At 38.1% G+C, this 21,038-nt stretch overlaps 1 protein-coding gene across 4 annotated transcripts in view; it reads right to left on the reverse strand.

Annotated features, from left to right (window-relative positions):
* Positions 1-21,038, reverse strand: part of LOC132405293 (transcription elongation regulator 1-like) — a 105,664-nt gene that overhangs the window by 63,602 nt on the left and 21,024 nt on the right. The window contains exons 4-7 of one of the 4 annotated variants that reach the window (XM_059989979.1): positions 16,850-17,090; positions 12,599-12,829; positions 1,865-1,894; positions 1,235-1,297 (exon numbers count right to left, since the gene is read on the reverse strand). In XM_059989979.1, the coding sequence (XP_059845962.1) occupies positions 1,235-1,297; positions 1,865-1,894; positions 12,599-12,829; positions 16,850-17,090 (565 nt within the window). Of the gene's footprint in view, positions 1-1,234; positions 1,298-1,864; positions 1,895-12,598; positions 12,941-16,849; positions 17,091-21,038 lie in introns of all 4 variants that reach the window. The other 3 variants (XM_059989976.1, XM_059989977.1, XM_059989978.1) reach the window with 3 other exon arrangements.

Here is a 21,038-nt window from a genome sequence, read left to right on the forward strand (position 1 = left end):
TTGAACTGAAGTGCGTGTAGTTCATACATTAGTACTGAAACTGCTACAACTTCGATTTCTTTTGTCCATATGACAATCAATATAAATCTCTTCAATGGCTTGTACATGAAGTTTCACAGTTTTAATGCAACGAGAATTCAAATATACTATCATCTCAGTCTTGCTGCACACCATCTTTTACTCAAATTACAAAGCTCCTGGCTTTTATGCCCATGAACAACAGCCTTAGAAACCATATTTTGGATACTCAAGGAACAAGACTTACTGTTTTGATGAATTTTCAAAGCCAGCTTGTGCTGAAATGTCTAACATATACTGATAGGTCTGGGGACATGAAATAACTTTTCTATTCCACAATGCTACATTAGAAAACCTTTGTGGACTACAGCAGCCTATATTTCCACAAGAGTATGCTTGAAAACTATCCAACAGATTGGGCCACAAAGGCAAGGCTGGAAAAACTAAATCACTGGTCTGGAGATAAGCCCACCACCCCTGATTTTACTCACCAAAATGAGTACCACAGATCCTTGCTCATAATAAATGCAAGGAACCAGTCAAAATTATGGTAGAATAGCACCTTGACATTGAGATTCTTTTAACATCAAATACCTGTTCACAGTTGGATGCAACACTGGAATTAATTTCCTCTACTCCTTGTTACCACAATTATTATAATGGCAGAGTTCTCCTTTCTTTCAAAGTGGAATTATTTTGTACTGTTTAAACTAGATTAATAAAACTAATGAAGCAAAAAAAAAACAGATTTATAAGAAACTGCAGAACAAAATTACAAAGACAGGTTATGCAGCAACAGCTAAAGGCATGCATGCAAACTAGTTACCATACTTAAAGAAATGGATTTGCTCACACAAACACAGGTTAACAGAGGAGGCACAAAGTAAATGAAGGGTGGATTTACTCAAGCACTAACAAATAAACACAAATCAATACAAGCAAAAATACTGGTGAACTGTATTAATTTTGCACCACCCCATCCCACCCTCCACAACTCAACCAAAGCAATACTTAGCGGAGTATGGCATTTTCCAATCTGTTGCTAATAAAGGGCCCCGAGTGACTCTTTTATTGTTGGAACATTTGTATAATGCTATCTAACTTAAAATAAAGCCAGAGGTTTGGGATGAGTACTTATTTGGACAGTTAAAATAAAGTCATAACATTCAAATATCATGCCACTAATAAGACAGAAAGGACTAAGTTAAAGTATTACCATTCTTGGCGGTAGTGACTGTCTTTACATACGGGCAGCTGACTATTTGCATCATTGCTACACCTGTAGGAATGGATAAGCAAGCATGTTGGAGAAAAGATAGGCGTCAGCTGCTACAATGACTTTAAAGCTGCATTATAGTAAAAACATGTTCCAATTCCTCACTGAGGTTACTACTTGGGGAAAATACAATACAACATTGCAGATGAAACGTGTGCATATCAGTTTATTTCATTCACTGCCATTGTTTGAAGTGTCAATGTAAACTGGCATTCTAGGGGATTTCACAGCACACTGCATTCCAATGAGATGTACACACTTATTGTTGAGTGAACATTTAAAAAGGAACAAACTTGTGTACATCATGACATTTAAAAAATAAATACCGTGTTATACAGCAACATTAGGAATGTATCAAGACATTTGCATTGCCTGAACTATACAAAGTAACAGATCAATGACAACTAGAGTTATTTAACTATATTTTATGCAACTTGATGGAAAGATGTACTTATATGAAATTGTGGTGTCTATCAAACATTAGTACCAAAGTCTCCTGATTAAACAAGGAAAACAGTGGTTTCTTCAAAAACATAAAAAAAGAGACACTTAACTGAGGTATGCACTTACAGGTAAGTGGAGTAGACTGTACTTGTAAACCTGCAAGAATTGACACATGTACATCCTCAGGATAAATGAATCTTTCAGATAATGTACAGAAACTGATGAATTACTGAACATCAAGAAGTGCACATACCAACCTACTTCAGTAAGAATATATGCACATTTTCTACAGGAAACAACTAAAACAAATTTAAATATAATGCAGCTTTAAACTAAGCTGGAATAAATTTATCCCTCACTGAAACAGATTCTACCAAAGATTCAGATCAAACTTTGCCAAGTAGAGTTACTTATTACTTTAAAAATGATCTTCAATCAAAAATGGTTATTAAAATACAATAATTTCTTATTAAGCTGAAGAACTCAGTACACTAAAACCAACCCTATGACCAAATTCACTAAAATGAGACTTTATTTAATTACACATGCTGACCAAATCAATTTTTCACTTTGTCTATCTTTTCTAAGTCTGGGTTGTGTTGAGCTAAAGTTCAATTGAATGCCAGTTGTACTGGACATCCTCCAAGCTTCTTAGTTTCTTAGGATGCTTCACATCATTCAATTAAACATGAAATTTTACAATATGTCCTGCCCTTACATCCAAGTTCCAGCAACAGTTAAAATCAGAAAGAAAACATTATCATCCTTCTTCACCATGGAATGCAATGCCAACAATAGCACTTTCTTGAATGTAACTAACTGATGGATTAGCTGACACATTTTGGGCTCTGATACTAATCTACCACAAACTAGCTGAGCCACTCAACTTGAAATGTGATTAGTACAACTGGCACAACCTGTTATTTTTACATAGAAGCAATCCTTTGAATTTTAACAACTGGAGGAAATGGGGTTCTCTCATTAAGCTCAAGACCCCCACACCTCTCAAGATCTCCAGTGCTTCTTTGATATCATCCAGAAAGCATTACATTACTTTTTTTGGGTCCAAAGTGAATGACCCACATATGTCCACATTTAAATCTAAATTGTCCATAAGCCCTTTTTAATACCTTTTTCAATTCAAAACTTCCATCTACAATCTTATCATGCAAGCAACAGTATGAGAAAAAAATTTTTTTTAAATCTTATTTGAGTGGAGCGGCCCTAACATACATTCTTGCATTCTGCCAGTCTGATTTTTCTCCATTATTGCCATCTGATGCACATCTCATCAAGTCAATTGATCTCCTTCAGTTACATGAACCTCAATTTTAGTTGGCAGCATCTTATGGAGAATTTTATATACATCAAAATGAAGAAATGACACATCCATTGTGAAGACAATTTCTTCAACAGCCCTTTGAACTGAAAAAGCTAAAACAATCTAGCTCTTCTAAATCATGGATCTGAAGCTTAACTATGCCCTTACAAAGAGCATCAGCACACAGGCTAGAACATAAATTTAATAAAAACTACATCCAAAAATTGATTTAAATCTTTTGCTACCAAATGAAACAGATGTTGCAACTGCGGCTGACAAGAAAAGTCAAAGCCAACATAAAACCAAAAAAGGCAGCATATAATAAAGCAAAAATTAGTGGGAAACTTGAGGATTAGGAAACTTAAAACCAACAGAAGGCAACTAAAATAGCCATAAGGGGGTCAAAGATTAAATATAAAGATAAACAAGCCAACAGTATCAAAGAGAATATCAAAAGTGTTTCAGATATACAAAAAGTAAAAGAGAGGTGAGAGTAAATATTGGATCACCGGAAAATGACGTTGGAGATGTATTAATGGTGTAGAAGGAAATGGCAGATGAACTAAGTATTTTGCATCAGTCTTCACTGTTGAAGACACTAGCAGTATGCTAGAAGTTGCTATTACTAGGGAGAAGGTGCTTGGGAATCAAAGTTCTGAAGGTAGGTAAGTCACCTGGACCTGCTGCACCTGCAAGATGTCCTTGAATGAGTTTTCTACATAATTTAAATGCCATTGACCACCAACACTACCCGATCTCTCACCATCTAAAAATACATTCCTTTATTGTTTTAAGCACTAAATGGAAGACTTCACATTTCTCTACATTACCATGCACTCAGCTTGTCATATCCATCCAAAGTCTCTATTTCCATTCACATTAATTTGACTTCATCAACAAAGCTGGAAATATGATATCTGCCTACCACCTCCCCGCTCAGCCACATTGTTAATATTACTGCTGACAGATTGTACTAATTCTCTGGACCCAAATTAGCCATCGTCCATCAAACTGACAAAGATTAATCTATTTCCATTCGGTGCTTTCTATCAGATAATCAAATCTCAATTCATATTGGTATATAATCTCAATCTGTGTGTTCTCACCTGAGTTACCAATGTCCTGTGAAGCACTTTGTCAAATCTTCTGCCAATCTGGAAACACCATGGGAACTAGTTTTTGTTTTACATTGATCTATTCTAGTTATAACCAAATACCAGTGGATTAGTCAAAAAATCATTTCCCCATAAATCTATGCTGACTTTACTTATTGCTATTATTTTTCAATGTGCTGTTATTTCATTTCATGGAAGATTATTCCAACAGAAGAATATTATAATCAAGAGTTAACTGCAGAATGTGTTCACTCTACCTATTTCTATCTGCTGCACTCACTTAAAATTTTGTCTTAGAAAATGAACTCTTCAAATTCACAGGATTTATTTGTGCTATATTAACATTTCAAAACAAGCCTTCTGCCATGGATTGCCCAATACTTCCCTTATAGCTACACAATTGTAGAGGTATATCTGGATGTTTGAGTTGTTAACGACTTGGGCCATTAGTTCTGACACTCAACATTTCCTGAGAGTTTCCATATTGCTCCCCTTTGCTGCTAAATACACCATTGCTTGAAATGCCATCAGTGCTGCTATTTAGTTTTAAAGCATGTTCCAGAATTCACACACTAAGATCTCGGCAAATTTAGGAAAAAGTGAGACTTTACAATAAATCTAATAAAGTTACCTCAGACTATTTCTTGAAGATTGATTCTGGGAATTGACCAAATTATTAAAGACAAGAGAACTGGTAAATTGTTTAAAAATGCACAATTATTATAGTCTGTAATTTTTAATCCCCCAAAGAAAAAAAACGGGGTAAGTAGATTCTGATGTCAAATAGAACTGAATCTGTAATTGGGAAACAGAACTGAGTGAAAACAAAACAGGAATACTTGATTCACTGAATAGTCAACACAGGCAGAATGTATATTCTGCCCCTTATCCACTGAATGATTTTATGACCAAAGCAGGTGAGACATACTGTGTTGAAAATCTACCAGTCGGCAGCATAGTATGCTATTTTATAAGTTAAAAAATATGTAATTTATCAATATCTAAAAAGAGAGTCACTTGGATCATCATATGTAAAGCACAGATTGTCAATCACTTAATGAAAAGAACACAAAAGCTAGACTAATATTTCAAAGGCAACACGAGTGAATCTGCAGATGCTGGAAATAAATAAAAACAAAATGCTGGCAGAATTCAGCAGGCCAGACAGCATCTATGGGAGGAGATAGTGACAACGTTTCGGGCCGAAACCCTTCATCAGGAGTGAAGTAACATGGGATGGTCGAGGGGGGATAAGAAGTGGGGGGGGGGGATAAGAAGTGGGGGGAGGGATAGAGAGCTAGGAAGTGATAGGCTGGAGGCAAATGGAATAGGGGGAAGGTTGAGAATTATGGGAAATAAGAGAGAAAGAAAGGTAGGGCTGGGGGGAGATTGTAGTGAGGGGGGAAAAAAGAGAAAGAGAACCAGGCTAAAATAATAGATAGGGGTGGGGGTAAGTGTGGGGGGCAGGGGTATCAACTGAGGTCAGTGAGTTGGATGTTCATGCCGGCAGGAAGGAGGCTACCTAGGCGGGAGATAAGGTATTGCTCCATCGACCTGCGTGTGGCGGTAGAGGAGGCCATGGACAGACATGTTGGAGTGGGAGTGGTCTGTGGAATTGAAGTGAGTGGTCACAGGGAGATCCCACCACTGCTGGAGGACCGAGCGCCAGTGTTCAGCGAAACAGTCTCCTAGTCTGCGGCGGGTCTCCCCAATGTATAAATGGCCATATTGGGAGCATCTGATACATGCACCAGTTGACATGCAGGTGAAGTGGTGCCTCACCTGAAAGGACTGTCTGGGGCCTGGGATGGTGGTGAGGGAAGAAGTGTGTGGGCAGGTGTAGAACTTCTTCCGTTTGCAGGGATGAGTGCCCGGAGGGAGGTTGGTGGGGAGGGATGGGCGGGGGGGGGGGGGATGAATGGACAAGGGAGTCGCGTAGGGAGCGATCCCTGCGGAAAGCCGGGGGGGGGAAGGGGAAGGTGTGGCTGGTGGTGGAATCACGTAGGAGGTGGCGGAAGTTATGGAGGAATATACATTGGATCTGTAGGCTGGTAGGGTGATAGGTTCCTCACCTTGTTAGATTGTCTGTGAAAGATCACTAAGAAGAATTTTAAGCTTTCAAATTATTTTGTTTTATTTGCCTTCAGAAGTTGTAAAAGTAGCCGGTGTAACTAATCTTGTTTTATACAATGACAAGTAACAAGCATAACTGAAGCTGAGGAACCTGCAAGAACATAGATCTTCTTCATTGTGCCCAGATCTAAAATTGTAAAACTGAAACAGCATTCAAAGATATAATGGAGCTCATTACTGCTGTCCATAATAGAAAGTGCAGAAATGATCTACTCTCCACTACCACAATATGAACACTGAAAAATATCTCTAGACATTTTTCTGTGAAATTATGAATTTTCTCTGGTACAAGCTTTCTGAGCACAATTTGGAAGTTTGAAAATACTTTAAATCCCATAGTGAGATTTGCTGAAAGGGTCCATTGACCAGTTATTCACACATCACTATTACACTAGCAAAAATAGACAAATTGGACGAAGGGGAATCCCATGACACAAAACATTAGAAGAGCTACTTTATACAGGATCCACCATCTGGTGGCATTTTCAAAATTACATGATTTTTATGTACAGATTTCTTTCAAACTTCCACATGAAGTACTAAGCTAAATTTCTGGTTTTGATTTCAGAGCTAACAATTATGACCCTTGCTCCAAAAGAATACAACTTTCGGAGAAATAAGAAGTGAGTTGTTCTGGGAGTTATTAGCAATATCTGATAGGGTGAAAAGAGAAAGTGACAAGGGAGGAAAAGGAAAAGAATAATTAGGATGGGAAAAATACCACCAGTAAACTCACAGCTGAGATGAGGTTAAGACATGAGAAAGGGCAGACTGAGAGTCATATGGCATTGATACTCTTGCCCACAGAGTCTGCATTGACCAACACCCATTTACACAAATCCTATACTAATCCCCAAATTCTTATCAGCATCCCACAGATTATACCATTCACTTACATAAAAGGAAAATTAAAGGAGCCACTGAATTTAACAGCCCTCAAGTCTTTGGTACGTAGGAGGAAATTGGAGCTCCCGAAACAGCAGGCAAAAGGGGGAAAAAGAATTCAAGAGTCTAACACACCCAAACTTCAATAACATTTCCAGATTCATTATTCTCCTTTCAAAACCTGGCTTTTAATAACTTATTTAATTCAATTGCCCATATCACATCCATTGTAGGATTTTCCTGATATCGTAGTTGATCTTTAACTGAGTGCATTCTAATAATTTTATACATATGAAATTTTCACATCATTTGATTATGTCAGAAACATTTCCTCTCCATTTCTTCAGGGCAAGTCTGTAGATTTCTACAGCACAAACACTAACAATTGGCAAAAAATGTGATTCCTTGACCACCAATTGATTCCTCAATCTCACATACAAGGATATTAATTAGAGGCAGAAATAGACCATTCACACCACCAAAACTACTCAAACATTCATTGAGATTATGACTATCAGACCATAACCTCAACTCTGAATTCCTGTATACCTACTGTAAACTTTTACCAACTTATCCAATCAAAAACTCTGCTTTCACTGCTGTGAGAAATAGCTCAAAAGACAAAACTGGTTTCATTACATTTCAAACAGTCAAATCCATATTTTTTTTAAAAACAATGATCTTCAGTTCTAGATTCTCCAATAAAAGACATAACCCTCATCGTATACAGACCTCTCAGGATTCTGCACATTTCAATCAAGTCTTCTTACTCTTCCAACAGACAAAAGAGCTACTCATCTAGCAAACATCTGAACTGTCCCCAATGCTATACCATCCTTCCTTTCATAAAGAGACCAATGCAGGACACAGTACAAGATATGGACTTACCATGGACATGTGTAACTGAAGTATAACTTCATTACTTTCCATTTTCTAAACATTAACATTTCTAATGAGTTGTAACTGCATTAAGTTTTCTGCAAATCATGCACAAGAACATACCAAATTTCTCTGTATCTCAGAGACGTGCAATCAGGGTTGGCACTTCATATGCGTCTATCGTCCAAGTTGGGCAATTTCATATTATTTCCATATCAAGTTCCATCTTCCAGAAACTTACCAACTCACTTGTGTGGGATTTATTATATTAAACTGTGTCATTAATAATTCAGCAACATTCTTTTTGGTGCTTTAGTCCATCATTTAGAGTATAAATTGTAAAAATCAAAGCCCTGACACATCTTGCAAAATGGAAAACTATTCACTTATGGTTAGATTCTGTTTCCTTTTCACCAGCTAATCTACAAATCTCATCAATAAGTCACCTTCTACACTATGACCTTTTGTTTTCCATAACCTCCACTAATGTGATACTGTAGCAGTGTGCTACACGCAGCACTGAAATAATGACACGTAGTCGGTGAGCTGCATTTGCAAAAAACGGTTTATTCAAACTTCGCAGCCTCGCTTTAAAGCCTTCCCTGGGTGGGAATGCTGTAGGGGGTGCGTATTCACAGTCCCATCCTGCGCGCGGGCTTTTCCCCTTGCTGGTGATGCAGGCTTGGCGTCCTCTTTGGGACTGGCCTCAATGCCGGCGTGCGCCACTTTGTGAGCCAGTTCGAGTGCGCTGGGAAGTGGGTCGCCACAGTACAGTATTAAGGGTTTTCCGGAACTGAAGTATTGTAAAATATTTCAAATCTAGAAAACCCCTGATAAAGTGTTTTTGTGTAACTGAAGTATTCAACATTACATCCACTTAACCATATAACAATTGCAGCATGGAAACAGGCCATCTCGGCCCTTCTAGTTCGTGCCGAACGCTTACTCACCTAATCCCACTGACCTGCACTCAGCCCATAACCATCCATTCCTTTCCTGTCCATATACCTATCCAATTTTGCTTTAAATGACAACACCGAACCTGCTTTTATCACTTCTACTGGAAGCTCGTTCCACACAGCTACCACTCTCTGAGTAAAGAAATTCCCCTTTGTGTTACCCTTAAACTTTTGCCCCCTAAGTCTCAACTCATGTCCTCTTGTTTGAATCCCCCCTACTCTCAATGGAAAAAGCCTATCCACGTCAACTCTATCTATCCCCCTCATAATTTTAAATACCTCTATCAAGTCCCCCCTCAACCTTCTACGCTCCAAAGAATAAAGACCTAACTTGTTCAACCTTTCCCTGTAACTTAGGTGTAACTCCCTGCTTAGGTGTAACCAGGTAATATTCTAGTAAATTTTCTCTGTACTCTCTCTATTTTGTTGACATCTTTCCTATAATTCGATGACCAGAACTGTACACAATACTCCAAATTCGGCCTTACCAATGCCTTGCACAATTTTAACATTACATCCCAATTCCTATACTCAATGCTCCAATTTATAAAGGTCAGCATACCAAAAGCTTTCTTCACCACCCTATCCACATGAGATTCCACCTTCAAGGAACTATGCACCATTATTCCTAGATCACTCTGTTCTACTGCATTCTTCAATGCCCTACCATTTACCATGTATGTCCTAATTGGATTATTCCTACCAAAATGTAGCACCTTAAACTCCAGCATTAAACTCCATCTGCCATCATTCAGCCCACTCTTCTAACTGGCCTAAATCTATCTGCAAGCTTTGAAAACCTACTTCATTATCCACTACACCACCTACCTTAGTATCATCTGCATACTTACTAATCCAAGTTACCACCCCATCATCCAGATCATTAATGTATATGACAAACAACATTGGACCCAGTACAGATCCCTGAGGCACACCCCTAGTCACCAGCCTCTAACCTGACAAACAGTTATCTACCACTACTCTCTGGCATCTCCCATCCAGCCACTATTGAATCCATTTTACTACTTCAATATTAATACCTAATGATTGAACCTTCCTAACTAACCTTCCGTGTGGAACCTCGTCAAAAGGCCTTACTGAAGTCCATATAGACAACATCCACTGATTTACCCTCGTCAACTTTCCTCATAACCTCTTCAAAAAATTCAATAAGATTTGTCAAACATGACTTCCCACAGACAAATCCATGTTGACTGTTCCTAATCAGACCCTGTCTATCCGGATAATTATATATACCATCTCTAAGAATACTTTCCATTAATTTACCCACCACTGACATCAAACTGACAGGCCAATAATTGCTAGGTTTACTCTTAAAAGAACCCTTTTTAAACAATAGAACCACATGAGCAATACGCCACTTGCTCCATTTCAGTCAAAGCACAAGTCACTGCTTCAAAAAAAAACACCAAATAATTGTTAAACCTGATTTGCCTTACACAAAACCATTCTGATGGCCCTACTGAAACATCTTAAATAAAAGCTTTTGAGAATTTTCTCAAGTATAGATGCTAAGCTAACTGCCAAACCAATTTCTCTCTCCCTTTTGAATATTTTACTGATATTGCACTTTCTCTGACATTCCCTATACCAAAGGGATTGCAAGTCCATTGGGATTTAGTGTAAATGAGGAATACCTTCTCATTTTCAACTTCAACCAGCCAAAGTCACATAGTGAATCTCTGTGTAAACCAAACCTTTACATCTGAATGGAGTCAAAATAAAGGATCACAAATAGCATCCTCTGAACAATAATCAACCATGCCTTATCGCTTTAAAGTCCAGAAGCTTAACATAGGTCTGCACCTGAAGGTGAAGGTCTGTGTGGATAGAATTTCAAATGTTTAACTTACCTCATTGGTTTTGAGGGCATCACAGACATCCTTCTTACACCAAATAAATGCCAGTTTACCTTCCATAATCATTAATCATTCCACTCTGTTAGAGTCCCAAACTGCAAAATCACCTACCACGAGCTCCAGTCTATGCATTCAAATCAGCTGTCTAATTCCCTTATACCTGTTGTCTGCCCCACATAAAATCACCCTGTCCCAATAGGGTCTGACTTGACCATCCACCTATTGCTCATCCAATCTGTGTCTTCAACTCCTAGCTCTGAGTCTCCCCAAACTTTATTTTATACACCAGTTCAATGTTGCAAAAAAAAAAGTGACTCTTCTACATCATAAAATTCCTCGGGCTTTTCTTTCAATAGGTCAAGCCAATGGATGCAGCAGGCCAAATCTGGACCATGGTTATCAAGTTCACATGGCTCTTGTAGGGATTAAATCAGGCCTTCCATACTATTTTCCAGGTACAACCCATACTCTACATTGAAATTTGAAAAAAATGCCTTTCCTCTTTATGTTAAAATACAATTTCTAAAATTATACAAGCAGCATGAAACATTTTCAATTTCTGAACTGGGAATCATCATCCATCAGGTTCTCAAGCACATTTACAGAACTACTCCCATAAATGTGAGAATCCAATTTACATCCTAATTGCTAAATCCAAAATGATTGTTGTTAAAAATAAATGCAACCTTAAAAAGTGTAAAAATGAAAAAAAGTTTGACGAATAAATGCACCATTTAAACCAATGCAATCTTATTGCAAAGCCATAGAAAGGTAAACAGACTAGCCAATGGTTATTACAGACACCATTTAAACAAAGGTTACTACTTTCTCATTGCTCAACCTAATCTATTGCAGGAATTATCTTTTGAGAAATGAATTATTTCTGAATATCACACATATCTGTTACTCTGAATTCCTAAACAAAATACAAAATAAAATTTGTTCACTGAGAGACGATAATATATATGATGTGGGCACGTGTGGAAGGTGGGCAATAAAGAACGCTAGTCATAGAACACTACAGCACAAAAACATGCCCTTTAGCCCGTTTAGTCTGTGCCAAACTATTATTCTGCCCAGTTTCATCAACCTGCACCCAGACTATAGCCTCCCTCAATACCCCTCCCACTCTAGTGACAGTGTTCCCTTCAGCAAAATTTTATACTGGCGAAGGTGTTAGCTCACTAAATGCAAAGGCATTTATGTTTATGGGATGTCCAATAATTTTGTTAAGTCAGAAGCTTAACATCTAGACATCATTTCTCTATTTCAGCAAAGCTACACATTTCATTTATTCATCAGATATAAAACAGATTATTGTGCATGCTTTTATCCCCAATTTTTTTCTAGGGACCAGGAAACTCCTACTTGATGTTGATTTCAAATGCTTTTATTACCTTTACAGTTCAGAATCAGCAAGTTGAATCAGAAAATGCTAATATTCAACATTCATTCATTTATTTGTATTGTAATAAACTTAAGTACTGAATTAATTATTTTAAATGCCAAAGGGTTAGCTTTACTGACCTGTTACTGCAGAAAGCCAGGACATACACAAAGATTACAACCAAGATAGAGCACACAAAATCCAAGTTTCAAGAAGCAGATACCAACAAAAAAAAGTGACCACCAGAGAAAATGAACCAATGGACATGAATAACATTACTATTAGAGAATTGGTATCTTACCTGGCAGTGGAATTGGCATGCCGGGCAATGGCACACGGAACGGCGGCACCATCACTGGAGGAAAGGCTGGGATTGCTGCGGCTGGTTGAGGCACTGAATGCGGTACAGGCGGTGGCATGGCCTGTTGCATAGACTGAGGTACAGACGGTTGTGTCGCACTGGTAGTCACTGCTACAGAGACTGGCGGTGTTGGGGTAGCCACTGAGGCAGCAGGTGGAGGCTGATCGGGAGCTGCAGATACCAGTGGAAAAGTAAAGCTGGCACCGTCACTTGACACACTCCTCATACTTTTTCCAAACCCTTTTAATGCTGAATAAGTTGGTGTGCTTAATCGCATATGATCTGTACCATTGCAAATGAAACAAAAGCAGCTGTTGAAAAAATATATCACACTAAACAGGCTATGACAGCCTTAACTTCTTTAATACAAGCAAAATCTTTTCCAAGAACAGCAATTATCTTTAAAACAACTATTTCATTAAGTATGGCTTTCAGGTTTTGTTTCATAAAACCAGAGAACGTACTGCAACAATCAGATCATGGTTACTGTTTTGAAGTGCTTCAAAATGCTGTATCAAAGCTAGGGAATAGAAGATGAAGTTGGGTCGGTGGAGGGCTTGTTGCAAAAAGAAAAGTTTGTTGCAATGAAGCTTTACTTTGCCAACTTCCAGAAAATATTAAGATAGACAATAAATATTTCTTAATGCCTCCACATGGAGTCATAACCGTACAGCACAGAATTGTGCCCTTTGAACATCACATTCATGCTGACTATATCAGTAAATGAAAAAAATCTTCCCACAAATACCCTTTAGAATCCCGTACACCTATATCCCTCTTGACTTGGATATCCACTATCATGACTCTTGCAAATTTTACACACTTCTCTCAAGTCATTCCTCAGCTCCTTCACTCCAGGGAAATCAAACTCAGCCTACCCAATCTCTCTCCCCATAATCTGCATGATTCAATCCAGGCAAAATCCTGGCAATCTCAGCACTCTCCAGCATAAATCACATCCATATTACAGTGTTATGACCAGAACTATACACAATACTCCAAATATTCTGTGCACTGTTTACACCAGTGTAATCAGTGTACAGTGATTCATCTAGTAGGTAAAGTGAATGAAGAGAGCTGATCAGATCGCCCATAATCTCACTGAATGAGTGAACAGGTTCTATGAGCTATATGTCCTGCACTTACTCTGATATTCTTATAATGAGCTTAATCTGAAGCCACATACTGTATTAGTTACTTTACAATTTCACAAAATGGGCAGGTTTCAAACTAATCAGCGAAAGATTCAAAGTGAGCAACATTTTTGCAAAATAAATGCCTTAAAACGTTATATAGCATGATTATGTGGTAATAGTTGTATCTAACAGTTATATTTTTTAATGTAAGCATAAACAATCTCTGTCAGTAATACTGATGGGTTTCTATAGTTGGTCTCAATATCACTTGGCTAGAAAAGTGTAATAGAAAAAAAACAAGATACCTATTCTTTTCATTTACTTGAAACTCTTAATTATTAACAACAATTAAATTTAAACATGATGACGAACTACTTGGTGAAATATTCCTGGATGATGCTACCTGAAACCCATGAAATGGATCCACAGAGGAGAATTGATCAAAACAAAGTACTCCCTCACTACTGCATACTCTATTAGGTAAATTCCCACTGCAATATATATAATACAGTATATAGAAACAAACAATCCATTAATTTGAATTGCACCAAACTTTTGATAGTTACTCCTTAAGTTATGAAATGTTATATATTTGCTGTAGTGTCAAATTATTTCACATACAAATGGTAAAGTAAACTTGGGTCTATGTCTCTCCTGATGAATAAAAATACTCTGTTTTGGTGTACTTCTGTGCACCACTGTATTTCTACAAGCACATACCTCCTCAGCCATTGTGCCATAACTTTGACATTTTAAAATTACTTTAAAAAATTGATAACTTTTAAAACAACTAAGAACAAACAACTTGTTCTTCCAGCTGATTAGGATAAATATGGATTTCTATCTCCATAATTATAACAAAAAATGTTCACTAAAAATTGAATTGAGAACAGAATTCTTTAAGAATAAATAAAACATTATATAAAATAACTTATTCTTCAAATAAAAGACTGCTTTGCCCCAGCATACACATGGGTTCAGTTAATGCATGGCCAACTCGTTTTAAAAATTATTTAATCTTGTCCTTTTCTATGCAACACCATCAAACAACCAATAGTTTTCCCCAGATATACATCAATCAATCACCAAGATTAACAGATACAATGGAAGTTCCATAATCTCAGTTGCATGAATTTTAAGGTGGGTAAGTTTGAAGAAAAAATGTTTGCATTTATAAAATGCTTTGTCCAACCTTTATATATTCCAAAATAGTTAACACTGTTGAAATGCTAGAAACATGGCAAAGTAAAATGCGCACTCAATTTCTTTCATGGGGTGCAGATATCACAACGATTTATTTCCTTCCCTGATTGCCTCTGGGTTGATGGTTAGCTGCCAATTTGGTTGTGGTCTCACAGCTCCGGGTTTTAATCTTGACCCCAAATGCTGAATGAAGGTAGCACACACTTTGTGTGGGTGCTCCCACATCCCAAAGGTGGGTAGCAAAACATCAAGGGAAGTTGGTGGGTTTTTAAGAGAATAAATTTGCGGGTGCTGGAGAGAATTGTGGAAATGAAATTGTATTGCAGATCATTACCACAAGAGATTCTGCAGATGTGCTGCACTGGATCAAATGATAATAATAAGCCTTCTTGATTATTTGGATCAATGATAAAATTTGGTCAGGATGACAAAGTTCCCTTATTTTTTGCATGATTAAGACAGGGAAGGTGAAATTCTAGAGCATATCATTAAAAAGAAAAGAATGCTTTTAAATGGGATTAAGGGTAAATAAATCTCCAAGGCCTAATGTATTGCATCTCCAGCTGCTATGGGAAGTAAAGGAGGAGACTGCTGGGACCTTAACATTGCCAAATGACTGGACAGCAAATGTGGTACCATTGTTCAAGAAAAATAGGAGTAAACCAGGTAATTAAATGCCTGGGAGACTAACATCAAAGTATTGAAGATATATGAAAAAGAATCAGAGGGACAACATTAACTTCTATTGAAAAGGCAAGGATTAATAAAAGGAAGATTTCAGACATGTTACAAGAAAACTGTAATTGTCGTAAGAGACATTAATCAGCATGTTGATAAAATAATCCAAACTAGCAAGTAGATCATACAAAAGCTTGTGTGGTTCTTCAAGAATATTTTATTCTTATGTTGCATCTGCCAGAAGACATTGTAACAAAAAAAACTGCTGGAGAACTCAAGATGTCAGTCAGCATACAATCTTGACACCAATTGTTGACCATGCCTTCACCTCCACAGGGGTTACTTAACCCACTGAGTTCCTCCATCAACTTGTTTTTTTACCCCTAGATTCTAGCAACTACATCCGTCTGTGTCTCGAGAAAGGCATTGCAGTTAGAATGCTGAGGAGGAACTAGATAGACTAAGTTTGTTTTCCTTAGCATGGTGTGGGGTGGAGGAGGGGAAGTGGGCAGTGGGATCTGATAAAAGTCAACAAAATTACAAGAGACAGAGATGGAATTGATATATCAAAACTTTCCCTAAAAACCAGCATAGGTTTAGGATCAGGGATGGCAAGTCTGAAAAAGACCATAGGAATAATTTCCTATAGCCTGAGAGTAATTGGAATCTCAGATATATTGCCTGAATAGTTGGGTGGCAGGTACTCTCACAACATTTAAGTACTAGTTACTTGGGCATTTGAATCACTAAGGAAATGATGCCTGCAGACCAAGTGTTGGTACGTGAGCTTGAATAAAGGCACTATGAATATATGACATGTACATAATACCAATGGCCTGCTTCAGTGTTGCTCAACTCTATTTATCCCTGTGATACATAATATCAATAATCAAGCAAAAAGCATTAAGGATACATTAGTTCAACACTTTCATATTTAAGATCTATCTTATTGATCAAATATTCATTTTACCAATATTCCAAACTGCTGATGAATACTGAAAATACTTCCTTTGGAAAAGGCATCAATTAAATTTCAAAAATTTCAGAAGATTGAAAAAATATATTCGCAGAACGTAAAATCTGAAGCACCAATAAATTTAATTTCTGTGATTCATTTGCTGAACTAATGTAAATGTTCATAATTCTTGCATGCCCTGTGTTCCCAGATGCTCACCTGGACCTGCTGCTGAGACCGTTACAACTGAAGCTGGTGTGCTGGAAGAGACTGGCGCTGTAGACTGAACAGATGAAGTGGGTGTTGAAACAGATGGGGCTGCCGTACTACCAATAGGTGTTGATGTTGTAGTGATCACTTGCGAAGCCAGGACTGGTGTCAGTTCTGATTGTTGAATTATCTTTACACCCTCTGGCTTTGACCAGGCAGACTCCCGTGTCCGAGCATTGTAATAGTATACCTAAGCAAGAAAGAAAGAACAGTGCTTCAATGCAAAAGGGTTATCCCAATGTGTAAAAAACATACAGAAAGCAGCAAAAGGATGGTATTTTCCCCATATGAATGGGGATTAATTATTGTTTAGGCTTATATCAATGTGGTTGCTCCCAAAAACAGTTCATTACAGATGATCACAGTTCATCCGAGAGCACAGATTCCCACTGAATTATTCCCATTTGCTAACCAATACTAACTAGATGTGATAAAACTGCAGAATTTCACTTAAACCCCAGGGCTCTGGGATCATTTAGCTTGGTATGTAACAAATTACATACAAGTTTACTTTGACTTAAATTGAGAGAAAATTAATGCAAAGTAAATCCATAAAGAAAAATAATCCAGAAAATAATCACTGTTGTCATCCCAGTCAGACACCAATGCAAGGAGTGCTCAGTAGTGCAGCTCGTCTAAATATCTTCACTTGGTTCATTAATGGTCATCTTCTGTTACAGGATCAACAGTGAGTTACTTGTGACCATTCCTGTCCAGCTGATTCATAGAACACTGGACAATAGCAGTCAATGGAAACCTATAATGTGGATAACATCTGATAATTTTTTTCCTTCTCTCTCTTCTCCATTTACCCACTCTGTCCCCTTACCTCTTCTCCTCACCTCCCTATCACTTTCCCATGGTGCCCCTCCTTCTCCTCCTCTCATGGTCCACTTTCCTCTCCAATCAGATTCCTCCTTCTCCAGTCCTTTAATTTTCCACCTACCACCACCCAACCTCTTACTTCATTCCCTCTCCCCCACCCACATGGTTTCATCTATCACCTAGCTTATCTTCTTCCCCCTGCCCCCCCAATTCTTAATTTTACTTTCCTGTCCTGAAGAAAGGTTTCAGCCCGAAATGTCAGCTGTTTATTCATTTCTATAGATGCTGTCTGACCTGATGAGTTTCTCCAGCATATTGTGTGTGGGGTACTAGATAATATCCTAATTTGGTAGCAGAAGTGCTAACTATGGTTTTACCCTTGTGTTCTTTTAAACCTCTTTCAGCATTGCACATCGTGCTCTTGATGTCATCCTTGCAGGACACCCACTCCTAGGGTGAGTAGTAACTACTGAGTTTCCTCCATTTGAAGACAATTTGTCTTACTGTGGACTGATAAGCACTTAGGTCTTTAAAAATTCTTTTGTAGCTTTTTCCAGCTTCATGCACCTCTACAATTCTTCTGAGGTCCTATGAAAATTGTTCTGATAGAGGCAAGCTGCACATACACCTTGAAAGACCAGTAACCTGACTTTGTGTGTCTTTTTTTTAAAAAATAGGGCAGGGCACCTCAACTACCCACACCTCCAATCTCATTTCACTGATTGGAATATCCAACTCCAGTTAGCTTTTGTAGAAGGCATTACCTCAGAGGTTCACATACAGTTTTTTGAACCTAGACTGATTGTTCCGATGGTGTCCTCAGCATTGATGAGAAGTATAATTGTTTGTGTGTTATTAGTTTAGGTAGATTGTCTTTGTCTATTATTGCAACTTAGATGAAGATCAAAATACATTTTATGAGTAATTAATGCAGAAAACCAGATAATCACAAAGGGTTCACAACTTTTTATAGAACAAGACTTAATCACAGACATTATTTCTTGTTTTAAAGCTAACTACAAATACCTCAACAATCGAAAATTCAGTTGTTATTTGAGAACGTTAAGTGAATAATTCCTACTCCCTGCAGGAAGCAGGCCTGCACTACTTCAGGAGCTTTTCCCTTGAAACTAAGAAAACACAAATCAACTTCTAAGAAAAGTTAAGTAATGTAATAACCAAGCAAAAAGTCCAAGAACTCATTTTATCAAACTGATTGCATTTGATTGGAACAGGTCACTGCACATTTGCCTGGTTGGAACACGAATGTGTAATGCAGTCAAGTTTTATACTCAGCAAAAGTAATCAATGAACATTCATGACCTTCACAAACTCCCAAAGAACCTTATAACCCTGTGATTTCAGTCTCTAAGGCTGACATAACAGCATCCTTCAGGAGGATAAACCCACCGAAAGCACTTAGCCCAAATGGGGTACATGGCTGAGTACTAAAGACCTGTACAGATTAACTGGCTGTCAACAATATTTTGAACTTCTTACTTCAACAGTTTGAGCTACCCACTGCTTCAAGCAGACTTCAATTATACTGGTGCCTAAAAAGAACATGTTAACCTACCTCAATGACAGTCAGCCTGCAACCCTTACATCAACTGTGATAAAATGCTTTGAGAGGCTGGTGATGAAACACATCAACTCTTGCCTGAGAAGCAACTGGGATCCGTCCAATTTGCCTATAACAGGTCCACAGCAGATGCCATCTCACTGGCACTTCACTCAACCCTGGAATATCTGGACAGCAAAGATGCATACATCAGGATGCTCTTTATTGACCACAACTCAGCATTCAATATCATCATCCCCATAAAACTGATCAATAAGCTACAAACCCCATTTCCAGAAAAGTTGGGATATTTTCCAAAATGCAATAAAAACAAAAATCTGTGGTATGTTAATTCACGTGAACCCTTATTTAACTGACAAAAGTACAAAGAAAAGATTTTCAATAGTTTTACTGACCAACTTAATTGTATTTTGTAAATATAAACAAATTTAGAATTTGATGGCTGCAACATACTCAACAAAAGTTGGGACAGAGTTAAAATAAGATTGAAAAGTGCACAGAATATTCAAGTAACACTGGTTTGGAAGATTCCACATTAAGAAGGCTAATTGGTAGCAGGTGAGGTATCATGACTGGGTATAAAAATAGCATCCATCAAAGGCTCAGTCTTTGCAAGCAAGGATGGGTCATGGCTTATCCTTTGCGCCAAAATTCTTGAGAGAATTGTTAGTCAGTTCAAAAGGAACATTTCCCAATGCAAGATTGCAGAGAATTTAGGTCTTTGAACATCTACAGTACATAATATTGTGAAAAGATTCAAAGAATTCAGAGACATCTCAGTGCGTAAAGGGCAAGGTCAGAAACCACTGTTGAACACGCGTGATCTTCGAGCCCTCAGACGGCACTACCTAAGAAACTGTCATGCTACTGTGACAATTATAGCCACCTGGGCTCGGAAGTACTTCAGAAAACCATTGTCACTTAACACAATCCATCGTTGCATCCAGAAACGCAACTTGAAACTGTATTACACAAGCAGGAAGCTATACATCAACTCTATGCAGAAACGCCGGCGAGTTCTCTGGGCCCGAGCTCATCTCAGCTGGACTGAAAGACTGTGGAACCATGTGCTGTGGTCAGATGAGTCCACAGTTCAGCTAGTTTTTGGAAAAAAACAGGCATCGAGTTCTCCGTGCCAAAGATGAAAACGACCATCCTGATTGTTATCAGTGAAAGGTGCAAAAGCCAGCATCTGTGATGGTATGGGGGTGCATCAGTGCCCACGGTATGGTTGAGTTGCATGTATGTGAAGGTACCATTGACACTGAGGCGTATATTAGGATTTCAGAGAGACGTATGTTGCCATCAGGCGACGTCTCTTCCCAGGACGTCCATGCTTATTTCAGCAGGACAATGCCAGGCCAACAAAAGCATGGCTTTGTAGACACACAGTGCGTGTGCTCTACTGGCCTGCTGCCAGTCCAGATCTATCTCCTATTGAAAATGCATGGCGCATCATGAAGAGGAGAATGAGACAACGGAGACCAAGGACTGTTGAGCAGCTGAAGTCTTACATCAAGCAAGAATGGACAAAATTTCCAATTGCAAATCTGCTGCAATTAGTATCCTCAGTTCCAAAACAATTAAAAAGTGTTATTAAAAGGAAAGGTGAATTAACACAATGGTAAACACGACTCTGTCCCAACTTTTGTTGAGTGTGTTGCAGCCATCAAATTCTAAATTTGTGTATATTTACAAAATACAATTAAGTTGGTCAGTAAAATTATTGAA

This window comes from Hypanus sabinus, chromosome 15, assembly GCF_030144855.1.
Source record: "Hypanus sabinus isolate sHypSab1 chromosome 15, sHypSab1.hap1, whole genome shotgun sequence".
Taxonomy (NCBI): Eukaryota; Metazoa; Chordata; class Chondrichthyes; order Myliobatiformes; family Dasyatidae; genus Hypanus; species Hypanus sabinus.